At 43.0% G+C, this 16493-nt stretch overlaps 1 protein-coding gene across 1 annotated transcript in view; it reads right to left on the bottom strand.

Moving 5' to 3' along the window:
* Nucleotides 1–16493, bottom strand: part of EVA1A (eva-1 homolog A, regulator of programmed cell death) — a 218113-nt gene that overhangs the window by 119091 nt on the left and 82529 nt on the right. The window contains exon 4 of the mRNA XM_068410978.1: nt 7425–7577. Coding sequence (XP_068267079.1) covers nt 7425–7577 — 153 coding nt within the window. The remainder of the gene's footprint in view (nt 1–7424; nt 7578–16493) is intronic.

The following is a 16493-nucleotide window of genomic DNA, read 5'->3' as shown; positions in this document are numbered from 1 at the left end:
TAGTCCTGTTGCTAGTTGCCTGGGAGAAGAGGCCAACCCCCACCTCACTACAACCTCCTTTCAGGTAGTTTTAGAGAGTGATAAGGTCTCCCCTCAGCCTCCTTTTGTCCAGGAGCACCTACTTCTCTGCTAAGTTCCTGAGTTCATCTGTCCTTCCTATTAATTACAGCCAAACAAAAGTATTTTCCTGAACATGGGTTTAGTTCAACAAGTGCCTGCACTTAGGCTGAAGCAAGGTCTGAACTTCAGAAGCTGTGGGACTGGCCCATTTTCTTTAAGAGACTACCCAGCTGACACAATCTGCAAGTCACTTCTTGCCCTTGGTCCCTAAAATAACGCACAGCGTGCTTGCAACCTCACAGGTTTCACATTACCTTGTGGTAATTTCGTAATATTCTTGAGTGACATCTGAATTATTTTAAGAGGAACTTTATCAGTTCTGAACAAGTTACACTGGTTTCATTCAGAGTAACTCCATGGAAATAAGTTGAGATGCTATAGATTTACACCTCTTAAGTTCTGCCCTTTTATTATTAGGATTATATTCTGAATTTGCTTTTAATAGTTGGGCAATAGGTATCTTTTATAAGAGCAGTTACTGAAGAAGTTGATACTACTGAAGGTGTTACAAATACCCACTTTACTTCCTCAAATATCATACCAATATCACCACAGAGCCTGCTAGTGCTATTTAAATTACTACTTTCAGAATTTTTATTTACAACCACTGCATGGGGTCATACTCCACTGTAAACAACTTTTTTAAAACCCAGTTGAACCTCGGCTTTGAGAAAGATCTTGCCCAGAAGCAAATTTGAATGGATTTTTTCTTTTCTTTTTTAAATAGCAATTGTGTGCATATAAAAACAACTTCATATAAATCATGTTTTATGACTCTATGGAATCCAACAATAGTTTGAGTTTTCTAGAAACAGTTGTAAAGTGATTTTAATTACCTCCTGGTGTTTTGAGACAAAAAGTGAAACATGCAAAGTATCTAAAACTGAAAGACAACATTCTGAAAGCAGCCTTTGTTCCACTTTAACTTAGTGTTCTAAATGGGAATTTCATTTCAATTTAAATTTAACAAGGTATTATATGTGAACTAAACACCAACTGATATTCATTTAGCCTTCAAACTTGGATACTTGTGGGTTTTATTGCATACAAACAGACTGGCCTCTAAAAACGTGTTCTTAATCATGCGCTACACACATAATAAAGTAGTTTCTGCACTGAATGTAAATGCAATGTACATAGAGTCACACCTAGGGGCAGGGATACTCTGGAAGCCTGGTGTCTACGTTAGAAAGGATAGATGTGGCCTGACTCCCTCCCACGTCTGCTGCTCGTCCCACAAACCCAGCCTTACAGCCGTTTTAAAGGCCATCATTTCCCATAGGGTGAAACCAGGATGTAACACGAGCGTTTTCAGCCACAAGCACTTGGATCTGCTAAAGCACAGATTTCAGTGAATACCCCATCTCCTCCTGCCACCCCAGGCCCCCACTGCTTCCCCCACCAGTGCCAGAGGTTACTACCCCTCATCGCTCCAGCTCCACAGTTTGGAGGCCTTTTATTTTTAAGTATTTCAATTAAGACCAAGATTAGAGCACAGCCACAAATGTGTACGGATGGAAATGTGGGATGGAAAATGGTCATGGATGGTGAAGCAGAAGAGAGCCAGAAATGCACGGCTGGAGGGTTGCAGTCTCTTAAAACCAGCTCTTGTGTTGGCAGGAACAGAAACATGTACCATGGAATAAAATGGATTTTTTTTCACCGCATGTATTTCATACTTATTCACATGTTAGAACTGATCACAGATAAACAAACTAGAAGGGTCCATTTTTTTTATGGTGTAATAAATATTTATATGAGGGACTGTGAAGGCTCTGGTTTGAGTCATATATACATCTGCATTAAGAGGAGGAAATCAAAACAAACTGGGTTGGATCACCTTCTGTCACTGCATTAAAATGAAAAATACCAGGGAATGAGCACCTAGAGCACAGGCTCCTTTGCTGAACTCATTCCGCTGCTCTTTCCTTATCAGATCCAATGAGTTAGAAAGCACCAGTGACCATCTGAGTTTCCTCAGGGCTTTGTGAACACATCCTGTGCCTCCCTACAGAGGCACAGGAGAGAACTTGTATGTTAAGTGACAAGGACATTTCACTTCTCAGCAGACTACTCATCTTAACCCACACACCACAACCCAAAGCTGGGCTTTGGAGCCAGAGTTCCCAATATCTTGTGCCAACTCTGAAACCAAGCCCAGATTCCTTCTGCTCGGGGTGAGGAATTAAATTGTTGTGGGTTCTTTGTATACGTGATGGAGAGAGACAGGGTGCTTGAGGAGGAGACCTGGATCCTGATGTTAGAGGTCAGCTGAACACGTCCATCTCGCTCCCTGTGTTTCAGGGGGTAGCTACCGTGAAAATGTATATGTGAGCATGTCAGGTGCCCTGAATATGATCAAGGACATCGCTCCACTTAATGATAAAAAGGGTAATTGTTTTACATCCAAGTTCTTCCTCCTCAGTCTCCTAATTAGATCATTACCTTGCACTCAGATACAAGCAGGAAAAGGCCACTTTTAAAAATTGGCTTCTCTTGGTATAAACAAGAGATGCAGGCAGAGGCAGCTGTAAACAGCACGATAACGGGGCAAAGGGTTCATCGGGCTGAGGGATATTAATGGTTTGTTGCTTGCGAATAACCCTTTCCCCAGAGACCTCCCTATGCTGTGTATTCTCTCTGCACACGCTGGCAGCAAAGTGGAGGCTTTATTAGGAGAGTTACAAATAAGGTCAAATTCCTTTAGGAGCTTTTCAGAGTTCCCAGGGCATTCAAGGAGGGGTCCAGCTGTTTGCAGGGGTTTCCCATTACGGTCAGAGACACAAGTTTCAGCATGTTTCCAGTTAAAAGAGGATCCTGGCAGATTTTCTCTTTAATATGACAGGGATAGGATGGAGTTCTTCACAATAACTTTCCCTTCATAGATGCTAAGCACATTCATCTAGACATTAGACAGAGAAAAAGCATGTGTCTGGCATGGCATGGTGTGTGAAGTCTGACTTGGGGATCCTACACTACCCAAAAGCAGCACAACAATGGCTGGGTTATGCAGGTTAAAGGGCTGCAACATCACGATACCTCGGACCTCTCCACCTGAGCACCTAACGTAGCTCATGTCTCTGCAGAATCCAAGAAACTCATCATTCGTGGACTTTCTCTCCTCTACACTCCCACAGGAGTACAAGGTCTTGTTTTTCAAGGCAGAAGCAACATACATTAAATTATTTGTTCCCTTACCTATGTCAAAGTCAGAAATATATACAATATTATGCCACCCCTCCTCCCCATCTTAGACCTCAGTTCTTTACAAGCCTCCTCTGTGGAAGCTGTAGATTTCTAAATTCAACCCAAATGTGCATTTTGTTCAGAGAAAAACAATCAAATAAAAATTTATGAACTGTTTTTCATTAGGAGAGGAAGAAAAGATACCCTTCCCCACCTTTGGGGCAAGTACGAGTTCTTCACTCATCAAGTAACTCATGCTGCCTGGATAAAAATAATCACTGCAAACTTGTCCAGGACCTACTTCCTGGGAAAAGGCCCTTTGCCAAGGCTCAGACTTGACACAAATCATCAGTCCCATGAAATTCAAACAGAATAAATCTTCCATGTGCAGAACGTAGCTGAGTTCTGCCTTACGGGAACTGGATGCTGCCACGAAGTCTGAGTCACACGGTCATGTTTGTAAGATCAGCTCGTTGCGAATGCCTGGGATCAAAGGCTGTCACGGAGCAGCCCCCCCCATATCGCAGGGCTGTGGAAACGTGCAGGGAAATGTTCTCTAGCTAGAGAAAGCTTTGATTTATAAGCCATGATGTTTTCACCTGCTTCTGAAGGAACAGAGCTGCCTGCTGGGCTAGGCAGGCCTGTGGCAGGAGTACAGTTTGTGGAGCAGGTTGGGGGACTCCGTGCGCCGCTCCCACAACTGCTAGTGGCAGCTGGGAGCACAACCCCCTCACTTCAGTGCTGTAAATGTATGCAGGACTACTATTTCTTGCAGCGTCCCGTGAGGAAAGCACGGTGTGAATATGCTTTTTTGCTGATTTGGGTTGCAGATGGATCCAACACCGGTTTGTCCTGTGGGGCCAAGAGAGGAGTGATACCCACAGCCACAACTCACTTCCCTTTTCCTGCATCACTAGAGCTCTGTCCCGTTGGGTTAGCTCGCACAAAACAGATGAAGGGAAGGTCACAATAAGCAGAAACTGCCTGTAGCATTGGCAGCGTCATGCCGAGGGGATCAGCGAGCTGTTGCTGAACACACTAGCAGACCTGGACACTCACTCTCAGATATAGCTGGGATTTGAGGGATGGAGCAAGGTGAGTTGAAAGACCACCTGCTCACTCTTTTTTTTTTTTTATTTAAGCCCACACACACCCCCCCCCCGCCACTCAGGATTTCAGCATGCAGGGGAACATAGCACCAACAGCTATATGGTCTGTCTTTCACCCTACACAAACAGTGCCCAAACACCTGGGAAAACCTGGGGAAAGCATTGCTCCATGGTGAGTGCCTCACCTCTCATCCCCAGCCCTGCAGGGCATGCAGTCAGCCACGGGCCCAGAGACACCTCCCACCCTCCCTTTGCTGCTATGCAGGCAGGACATATCTACCCCCTCAGCACCCCAGCAGCACCAGGCTAACAACAGATACGTGAGACCCCAGCAACTCCAAACCTGCAGATATTTGCTCCTGTCCAATAACTCAGTCATTTTTAGCATCAGTTCACAGCTTAAAACCAGCTTAAAAACATTTCAGTGTAAAGCTACCTCGGCATTCCCACCACTAGCTTGGCATTACACTGTCTTGTCCTGAGCCTGCTCTTTGTAACTAGTTTCATTTAAGAGCTGACACTGGAGGAAGGCTCTGCCTCGTCCCAGCAGCAAACTGCATTCTACGCTCTAGGATCCAATACTTTATTTCCTTGGGCAAACATCCCAATTTGCAGAGATCACAAGGCCAGTTTGAAAACAACAGGGCACAGAAGTGCTATAGATGGTACGGTACATGCAGCCCTGCTGTCACACCTCACTGCTTGTTCTCTTAGCTACAGGTCCTGCACGTGGGTCGGGGAAATCCCAAGCACAAATACAGGCTGGGCAGGGAATGGATTGAGAGCAGCCCTGAGGAGAAGGACTTGGGGGTGATGGTTGACAAGAAGCTCAACATGAACCGGCAGTGCGTACTTGGATCCCAGAAGGCAAATCATATCCTGGGCTGCATCAAAAGCAGCGTGGCCAGCAGGGCGAGGGAGGGGATTCTGCCCCTCTACTCCGCTCTCGTGAGACCCCACCTGCAGTGCTGCGTCCAGCTCTGAGGCCCCCAACATAAGAAGGACATGGAGCTGTTGGAGCGAGTCCAGAGGAGGCCACAAAGATGATCAGAGAGCTGGAGCACTTCTCCTATGAAGACAGGCTGAGAGAGTTGGGGATTTTCAGCCTGGAGAAGAGAAGGCTGTGGGGAGACCTCATAGCAGCCTTCCAGTACATGAAGGGGCTACAGGAAAGCGGGAGAGGGAATTTTTACAAGGGCATGGAGTGATAGGATGAGGGGTAATGTTTTAAACTGCAAGAGGGTTGATTTAGGTTAGATATTAGGAACAAATTCTTTCCTGTGAGGGTGGTGAGACACTAGCACAGGTTGCCCAGAGAAGCTGTGGCTGCCCCCTCCCTGGCAGCGTTCAAGGCCAGGCTGGATGGGGCTTTGAGCAACCTGGTCTAGTGGAAGGTGTCCCTGCCCATGGCAGGGGCTTGGAACTAGATGATCTTTACGGTCTCTTCCCAATCAAACCATTCTATGATTCTATGATTCTATGGTTCTATGATTTTAGCTGTCCCAGCTCCACTGCCTCCTATCCCATTTCCTAGTGCCACATACCCTGCTATCAGCCAGTTCAAGTTTCAGGACTTTGCACGGGGGCAAAGAAAAGTAAAACTTTACCCTTTGTGGCTTCACATACAGTTTTGCTTCACGCTGACATTCAAAAGCAGGTCCCAGTGCTAGTACCTTGTCACTGGTATGTGCCTCTTTCTGCACTCTCAGCAAGGACAAAGGAGCAGTGTGCTCAGGTATATGCTGGAAACCCATCAAGTTTTGCTGACTCGGTAAGTTATCACCCAGCAGCCGAACCACCACAGCACCAGCACGCACACTCTTAGCCCATCCCAAACACCACATGAAAGAGGTCTAGGCTAACCTGCTAGACATATCTGTTTCAGCTTCTGCTGCCTGTTAACTGAGGGATAACAGCAGCACATCCAGGGACATATGTCACCTCAGGAGATGGGAAGTAACCTGTTAAAGGACCGTGACTCTCCTGCCATGCCAGGGTAGGAGACCCTGAACTACTCAGCTGTGCTGCAAGTGCTCAGATTTTCACAGCTATGCAACTAAGGCACTCGCCACACTGCACAAATAACCTGACTGGCCTGATTCCACTTGTGGTTTCCTACTGACCCCCATCATCTGCCTATCATATTTCCAAGCAGTCACTTCACATGCTTCCATTTGAATAGCATTTAACTCCTTAAGGGCACTGGATCAGCAGCTGCGAGGCCAAAGATCCCCAGATGCAGCTGAACAGATACCAGCACAGGCAACAGCAGCAGCTCAAGCTTCCCTGTACAGTCCCCTCTGAAGCCTTTCCCCCTCTAGAGGCAATTCCTTTGGGAAACCAGTTAATTCCCTCTCACCTCTGCAGAGAAGGATGATGAGGAATGCTCACCACAGGATTTTGCACTACGGACATTTGCTTTCTGCCACAACCTAAAATACTCAAACTCCTTTCACATTGGCTCAAGAACAGACAGTTCTAGTGAATGTTTTTAAATGTATTGAACTTTAACACATGAATGTAAGAGAGTAAAGAAGCTACTTGAAGGTACCATAAGTCAACTGTAACATAACTTAACAACTTGCTTTTTGAATTTTCACCGCTTGCTTTAAATTCAGTAAAAGTTTACATGCAATGTCAAGGCTTGACTTGGCCACAGATGGCCCATCACATCTGTCAATAATATGTTCCTCCATAGTATAGACAGAGGCTCAGTGTATGAACCACCAGGAGGACAGAAAATTGAACAAGAAACTGAAGTATATAGTCCCATGAATCTGCTAAAAGTCTGCTGCTTGGTAACTTGGGAGGGCATCTAGCTGAACCTCATTTGGTGCTCATGATGAAGCTCACCACTGGTTAACACACATCAGGAGTGCCACCACGGCAGGCTGCATGTGTCAGTCCTGCTTTTCCTAACCAGGTTCTGTTCCAGCACTACCATAATGACAGTAAATGAAATCACCCTGCCCACATCAGTGTGCTCTGTCAAGCCGTTCCCCTGCTTACCAATCATGGGCATCCCTAGGGTTTGGTATGGGCACTCCAGGCTGCCTCCTTGTGTCCTTCCAAAGATAGCAGAGTAAATGGCTATCACCGTGCTCTTCTTACAGCTTAGCCTCAGCTTGTCATCTTCACAGGCTACTTTACTCTTGTACTCATCTGGAAGGAAACAAACACTCAATTACTCAGCTGATCCAGGGACAGGCACTCAGCACGAAGGGAGCCCTCTCACCTCCCCATGGTATGAGCTTGCCAGAGGCAGCAGTGATTCTGGGCATACGCCCAGAGGTGCACATCAGCTGCCAGCACAGTCCCAGCCTTACAACTGCATTTGCTAGAGTAGCGGTGATCATTTGCATTATGCATTCTCTCTCTGGCGTTATCAGCACATTTAATGAGCATATTTTAACCTAGCACATGTCAGTTCCAGTAAATAGCCGATAATTTCATTTTGCAGACAAATAAGTGAGGCATGGCAATTGAGTGATTCCACATGGTGATATTAGAAGCCTGTGGCAGGGGAAGGTAAAAGCCCATCTTTAGGCACCTTTCTCATCCACAGATCAGCTCTTCATGTGCCAAGCATTTATTCTACATCACAGCAGCTCAAATGCAAACATAATTATGCTCAATGGCTTTTTTTCACAGCAGCTCTCCCCTGGCAGATCAATAGGAGCTATACTAAATTTGTTAATGATGGAAGCTGCTCTTGCCTGTTGCAAACACAGATATGCAAAGCTGCTCCCCAAATCCTTCTTGAAATGGTCAGTCCAAGATGCAATATACACTGTTGCTTTTGTAAGGCTGGTGCACACAGAACAGTCACTCAGTTGACATCTGTCAAGGAGATTGGGCAATTATTTCATAAGAAATCACGTCATTCCCTTCTGTTTACTACTATTATTTGTATTATGGGAACCCCTAGAGGTCCCAACCTAGAACAGGCCCTCCCCATGTATATCTGCCAACACACCACGGAAGACAAACACGATTTTGAAGAGCTGAGTCTTTACAGTTAAGACATCTACAAGTCTGAAAGAAAGAGACTAAGAAAACTGAAGTGTCATGTCTACGGTCACCCCAGCCAACCCAGGGCACAGCCAGGAATATAACCTCAACCTCCCCAGCCTCTGTAGAGTGACCTTCCACTTGATTATGTTATTTACCATTAGAAATGTAGCCACAACAGCATCCAAATTGCTTAATGGGAAGGGTCCCTGACCCGTGGTAACCTCCCAAGCATCATCAGCCATTTCATCTGAAATGCTTCTAGTTGTACCAGGTCAAAATTGTGCCACAGAGCACACTAACAACCAAACAGTGTAGATAATCATCAGCCAGTGCCTAGGGCTGCCCTTGGCCCTGTATCAGTTACAAGCATAGACATGACTTTTGTCTCTCCATGTCGCTGGTTCTCTATGCCTAACATCACACACACACACACATATATATATAAGAACTTATGTAAAGTCCATATGCACCAAACTACTCAGTAACTGAGAACACTATCTAATAATTTATAGTTTAACACTTAAGTCTTTACACCATGGCAGCTAGCACTTAATGTGACATTTTTGACTGTATTGTAACTATAGGTTCAAGAATCATTTTTCCTGATTGGACATGGAGAGGAATTTTCCACCAAAGTTGAATCATAGAAGAATTTAAGTTGGAAGACTCCTTAGGAGGTCATCTGGTTTAATCCATGCTCAAAACAGGGCTAATTTCTACATTAGATTAGTTTATTTCAGAAGAAAATGCATGGAGAAAACATGTACCAAAACAGGCACATGCTGATTTAAAAGAAATGTCTGAAAACAAACGACTCCTCATACTCAAGTTGAAAATTCCTACTGGAAGGCAAAAAATAGCCCCCTCAAAATAGTCTATTACCTGGTGATCAGAGCATCTACCTGGAGTGTGAACACCCTGGTCCAAACCCTCACAATCTGGGTGAGAACCTTAACCCTAGACACTATTCCAGTACGTAATCTTCCTTCTCCCTCTGCAGCCTTTTACAAAAATCTCTGAAAGATCCTAGTTTTTATCCCACTTCAGGGAAACTTTCAAAGCTCTAAAATATGTATTGACTGGGAAAACACTTCTTCATCCATCCCTGTAGATGAAGACAGAATTAAGACCTAACTCATTCATGGAAGAATCTGCTTGAAGAACACACATCCTTCAAGCAATACATATAGCAATAAACCCACAACCAGCTGAATGTGTAAAACAGTGACAGGAATCAGGAATAGAAGCTCTTTTAACATCAGGGTATGCAGGGAGAGAGGAACCTCATACAGCTGTGAAGAATCAATCATCATTTTATCTGTGTAGATATTTCATCCACAATCACCATGTAGGCATCTGAATAATACACTGAACATACTAAGGGTTGTTATCTTCACCTATAATTGTCTCCCATAGGATTTATGTTTCTTCTGGGAGAGAAATGAGATCAAAGCTTTAGCCTAGCTACACAGTGTAAAACTGAACAGAGTATAATAGAACTTCACAGACTTAATAGACTTTTTCCTTAAGAAAAAAACATGGATTCAAGCTAAAAGCAAAAAGGCATAAAACTCTATAGGACAAGTTATATATAGTTAATAAAACAATATCTGGAAAGGGAGAATATTTGTGACTGGCTGAGGTGGCTGAAACATGAAATAGTTGATTAACTTTAGTAAAAGATCAATTTTGAAGTCTCTAATGAGCAAGTGCCAGGGTCCTCTGTGAAGGTCTTATTTCTTACAAGGCACTAACTCAATTTCCTCTTCTGATTTGGTTATTATTAGCTACATCTCCCAATTAACAAGTATAACTGATTGCTTAACCACATGTCCTGTGGACCCATTTAAGGCCTTTAGAATATTTATTAAATTCTGTTGACCATTCAAAATCAGAGCTTGTCATTTTGAAGCTTGATTGGGATTTAAACACAGGGAGTATTGCATTTAGCCAGAAGACACTGGGATGCACAGACATTCACATCCTTGCTGAAAGTCAGCCCAGAAATCACGAGACAGTCAACAACAAAACTCTGCCTCCCACATTCGCAGTTCTTACTCTTGTAGCCGCTCTGGAAAGTCTTGTTCAGGGCTTATGAAAGAAGCTGCCTGATGGATGGCTCAAGATATTAGACCAGGGAGGTGAATCTGAGCGTGCACTCCTTGGAACGAGTGCAGTTTACGGGTGATGAGCTCCTGGCACACTGCAGTGTGGAGTAAGAGGGCTGTGACACCTGAAACAGATACAACCTCACGGTCACCAAATTCTGCCCTAGGAAACACCTATTGGAGCTGCCAGTTCCCAAGGCTCTGGCTGAGTCCAAACTGGTTAGGGCTGTCACAGATAGAAGACACTGCTTTCTTAAAAGGAAGAAAGGAAGAAGAAAAAAGAAAGGATGAAGTACTCAGTAGTATTTCAGACTCCCAAAAGGTTCCCTTAAGCTTGATCACTGGAGAACAGATGCTCTCAGTGTTTCTGGGCAACCTGATAGAAATCTGGATAAACAAACAGATAGAAAGTGATGTTACAGAGGACACAAGTCCCTGAAAGTATTTTCTGCTTCATAGCATTGCCACCTCCATCTTAGCCAGGATGAACCAAAGCCAGCTGTCTCTCATCCAGACACTGAGGGCTCCCAGGCATTGGACAACGGTAAGGACTGTGATTGATAGAACGAAAATACAGAGCTAAGCATCATCCATATTTTTACTGGTACTTCAACCCATAGTAGCCTTATATAAATCTTGAAAAGAATCAAGGCAGCGTAAGTGACATAAGAGAGCTGGGACTGGGAATGAATCTGCACTTTTCTCTCTCACTCTCCCAAGAAGAACTGGCCTCCTACAGATCAGTCACAATCTGGTCCTAAGCCTGCTATAACTGTTACAGTCTGGATATAATTCAGTCCAAATGCAAACATTTGTATTAGTGGGTTTCATGTTTCACCCTGAAAAATTAAACATGCTTAAATGGCCTAGGAAAGGTGGCAGTGATATTCAGCAAATGGCTTACTCGACTCTAATTCCCCATGCAGTCATTTGTAGGGCAACAGAGATTTACCATGATTAAGATATTTGCTAAGGATAATATCCCTTTCATTACTGCCTGTTTTCAGAGACACTGGCTTAAATATAACTCAGCAGAGAAAAACCAAGGAGGGAACAGCTGCAGGCTTTTCTAGACACGTTTTTAAAGGTCATTATATGACATGATTATAACATAGCTAGAACAATTGAGAGAAAACAATTATAAATGTTTCCAACGGAAAAACTGGCTCTCTCAAACAGTAAAGTGAACAAGAAGACCCTTTGTAATTACAGGATGTATACAGGAATACTAAAGTATCAACCTGTAGTAAATACATTTACCCAGTGTCTTAAGGACATTTTCACCTATGGTCCTCAACAATTTTCTGAATGATCATGACTGGGAAGCTCAAAACTAAACGTCAATTGGCTCTATCTCTGTAAGACTTTGGAAATAAAAGATCCTAAAAAGATTTTGTGTCTAACAAAGGGATGGAATGCGTTAATGCCAGAGGTCTACCTTGCCTAAAATTATATTTTTCCACAGAACTTGTGAAAAAATGTATTAAATTTTGCTAATTAAAACATGCATGCTTCACATAATAAACGCATAGTTGACCCTATTTCCCAGATCAAAGAGCTGGAAATACATGGAAACAGAAATCTCTCTTCCTCACAAAATCCTAAAGGATTTAAATTGGAGATCTGAGCAAAGAGAGATTTTGTAGGAAACAGAGATGGTCTTGCCCACTTCTGTATCAGGTCAGGATTGTTTCCCACAGAAGACTATCTTACATAATTTATAACTGTTAAATTAATGAGACACTACCCAAGATGCCACTTCAGAACCGAACTGCACTCCATGTTACCCAATAACTTCTCTTCAGCCCAATTTTTGCCTTCGTTGCCTTCATCCCAGCTTTGTTAGCTGTTCCACTGCATACCACCCAAAACAAAGAACATTTCTTGCCTTGAAATTCATAACTCTTCATTACATCCAGCCATTCTACTGACACCTGTCTTCCTTTAACTGATAAATGTATGTGTTTAACTATTGGGTGGTGGTTAGTGTTGGTCCGTGAAAAAGGGACAATTCACTTTCTCACCCAGCCACTCTCTCCAGAACTGTGTTAATGGCAGACACACCTCCAATTCTCTGTGCCACTCTTCCTACTTACATCTTGTACTGCACCTATGAGATACTGACTGGTTGCAACGTTGAACAGCTGAGATGCACAGTCGGCCAGATGGCTCAAGTGGAATATGCAATCTTTTAGTGACAAGTTAAAACTCAGCAAACTTTTATGGAGACTGGAATTCATCACCAAATAATAAAGATTATGATCTCACATGTGATGAGATTTTGCTGGTTTCAGACCATACCTAGGCAGAAGAATACTTACATTGTGAAAGTCACCACATAGCAATTTTTTGTGTTGGCTTGAACAGAAAAGCCAAAACAAGGGTTAACCGTGGAAATATGAACTCTTTACTACGGCTGTAGTCACTCCAGACCATAATTCACAGAGTCACAGAAGACAGAAGGCACCTCTGGAGATTGTCTAGGCCAATCCTCCTACCCCCATATAGAGCAGCAGGTTGCTTAGGGCTTTGTCCATTTGAGTTTTTAACATCTCCAAGGATTGAGACTCCGCAACCTGCGTGGGCAACCTGTTCCAATTATCGTGTTAATCGTGTGAGAGATGTGAGTATAGTGAGTACCTGTTAATGACTCTTCCAAGGGAATTAGGAAGATGAGTCTTCGAGACAGAAAACCTATTAAACACTAGGACAGATGCCTCTAAGCAGTATCCTTGAACAAGAGTGCCTGTGCAACAGGATTGCCCATGAACAGCTCAGCTTGGAGATACCCATCCAGTACCCTTCCTTGTAACCTGTGACGCTCACTTTTATATATTTTTATTTCCCCTCATAATCAGCTAATTCACAAGACCTTCTGTAAGAAATAGAGATATTTTTTTTTGAGTGCCTGTAGATCTAAGTCCATCCTCCCAAAATTGAAATAGATAAGCACATCTCAAAGCAGACAGAGCAAAGGTGCCTTGAACAGCTTTCACTGACTCCTATACTCTTCTGTGAAGAAGGTAGTAGGACTAAAAGGATATTTTCCAGTCAGTGCTCCCCTTCAAACATTTTCCCCACACTCTTATTTGTGTTCCTATACTTACTTACTTTTCATTTCAAGTAAGCATTTGTGATCTGAGTTCTGCATCCCCTTTTACACTTTGGAAGATATAAGGAGATTCTGGCCTCCAAGCCCCTGAATGCAAATAAGTCAACGGAGATCAGAAATTCCTCACTGTAGCAAATGCCTACTCTTTAGAGCAGTGCACATTGCTACAACTCCTTGCTTTTCATTTTCTTCCAATTTCCTGTCACTTATGACATGCACCTCAAGCTTCCTCCTCATCTGCATGAATGTGCTACTAATGAGAACTTTCCATTCATCTCGGGATTTGAATAAATCCATATTAATCAAGTCAGCATTCCTTTAGGCGGCACTATATAGAGGAAACCTTTCCAGGACAGCAAAGGTCTCCAGAGTCCTCAAGTACAGCCTTTCCTCTGACATCTCTCTTATGCGGAGAGGCTGAGGGAGCTGGGTCTCTTTAGCCTAGAGAAGAGGAGACTGAGGGGTGACCTCATTGATGTTTAGAAATATGTAAAGGGCAAGTGTCATGAGGATGGAGCCAGGCTCTTCTCAGTGACATCCATTGACAGGACAAGGGGCAATGGGTGCAAGCTGGAACACAGGAGGTTCCACATAAATAGGAGGAAAAACTTCTTTACAGTGAGGGTGACCGAACACTGGAACAGGCTGCCCAGAGAGGTTGTGGAGTCTCCTTCTCTGGAGACATTCAAAACCCGCCTGGATGCGTTCCTGTGTGATATGATCTAGGTAATCCTGCTCCGGCAGGGGGATTGGACTAGATGATCTTTCGAGGTCCCTTCCAATCCCTAACATTCTGTGATTCTGTGATTCTGTGTGACTCCCCCACAAGCACTTAAGCTGTAGGATACCTGGTCATTCCCTCATTTCAACAGCCACGATCTGAAAAGGATCATCCCCTTTCATTTGGAGCATAAATAAGTGAGAATGTCACAAATTCATACATTTGCACAGAAATATCTTTTAATATTATTTCAGTTCAATTTTCCCTTTGAGAAACTTTTTTTGTGAAGATGCTGTAATTTAACTTTTAAAAATTGAAGTTTGCTACCCTCAATGGCATGGAGCGCACCTCTTACTTCTGCAGAAGCTAATGTGAAACTCTGAAAGATACAGCTTGGTTGACAGTCCCTAGCTATATCAAATAGGCAGTTTGCCAACTTCAGAAGTACCCTGAAAACTCAAGACTGCCAAGTTCTGGAGGTCTGAAACAATTTTAACAGTAAGAAGATTGCTCTTTGCAAACGACCTTGTCAGATTCCTTTAAAATTACACTCCTGATGCACCCATCCAATTTGCAAAGTTTAAAAGGCGCCTTTCCCCACTGTCACTTTCATTAGTCTGAAGTAGTTGTCTTTTTATATTCTGCTCTGAAAAGGCTGGCAGTGTTGCAAATTAAAACTGCTACATTTCATTTCCAAAGTAGAGTTCAGATGCGCCTAGTTGCACTTTTCTGTTGGACAAACAGAGGTATATGGTTATCTCTAAGGAAGAAAAAGGGAACAGTATCAAAATATATACGCTGGACCGTGGAGAAGAGTTAAACAAAGAGTTAAACAAAACACTTGAAGGCCAGGGACAAATTTAATTCTCATCCTACTTCTTCCATTAACGAATTTGGGTTGATTTTCTGAAGCAAGTGTGACTTACTGGTGTTCTGCTGCCTGAGCCTCAGCCTGAGCTTCACCGCTCGTTAGTCCTCCTACCAATGACCTGAGAATCTGCTGGCTAAATTTCACTGAAATTTGTCACAAACATTGCGATGACAAATGTAGTTAAGTCCTTACATATTTTATAAGAACTGGTAGACAATCACAGAAGGTAGCCAAACCAGTGCCAAAGCTGGCTGTAATATTGTTGCACTGTCCCACCAGCCAACGAGCATGGATGTAATACCTGGCCAATTAGCATGGATATAAATCTGGACTAGCTACAGCATAGGGGGTAAGATAGGAAGCATGGTGAAAACCTTTGTTACTGCAATGAAAAGATGGGATGGATGCACCAAAGAAAAAAATTACTTGAATGTGTAAGGAAAAAGACTTCATTAGTACCACTGCTCACGGCACTTTTGTTCTTGTCTTCCAGCGGTGGTGTAAATCTGGAATAATGCTGCTTAAAGTTATTATTAAAATAGCTGAAAGGGAGAATTTAGTCTTATATCATTAAAATGCTCTTCTCCAAATGTTAAAATAATGGAGATAATAATTCTGACACAGCAACATTAAAGGAATACCTGATTGGTATTTTTACATATAATTCATTGGGATGCCTAGAGCATAAAATGGGAAAATGAGGCCTATTAGATTAAAAGCTAGTTCACTACTGTCCTAAATAATTAAACACACAGTATTCCCTCAATGGCTTTGCCTGAGAAGAAAAAATGTAGCTGGGAGAAATACAGTTACCAAATCTCTCAAATTCATCATGGATGCTTTAGAAGTCCTAGTTCCCAGAGAGGTGATTAAATGACAACCTCCAGTGCCTTTTAAGTAGTCAGAAAAATAAGTGTGTAACCAAGAAGAGCTTGATGCACCATAGTATGATGAAAAGCTGAAAATATCAGGAGATACCTGTTTTGAAAATGAATAATAAATTTGAAAACTAAATGTAGGACTGATACTGAAAAAATATTGAAGAAATCCACAGTACTGCAAAGAGTTCATTACCATGCCTCTACCCCAGAGAAGATTTACTCTTCTCTGCATTTCTTCCAAGAGACATTTATTTGAGGAGAGCAATTGATCTATATTTTCTGTCTCGAATAGGTCCTTATACAGGACCCTCTCCAGAAGTACTGTATAAATTTTCCTCTCTGTTCTGCTTACCATTCTGTGAGGCCTACAC

This window comes from Nyctibius grandis, chromosome 1, assembly GCF_013368605.1.
Source record: "Nyctibius grandis isolate bNycGra1 chromosome 1, bNycGra1.pri, whole genome shotgun sequence".
Classification (NCBI taxonomy): domain Eukaryota; kingdom Metazoa; phylum Chordata; class Aves; order Nyctibiiformes; family Nyctibiidae; genus Nyctibius; species Nyctibius grandis.
The sequence above is the reverse complement of the archived record's forward strand: the minus strand, read 5'-3'. Positions and strand labels throughout refer to the sequence as shown.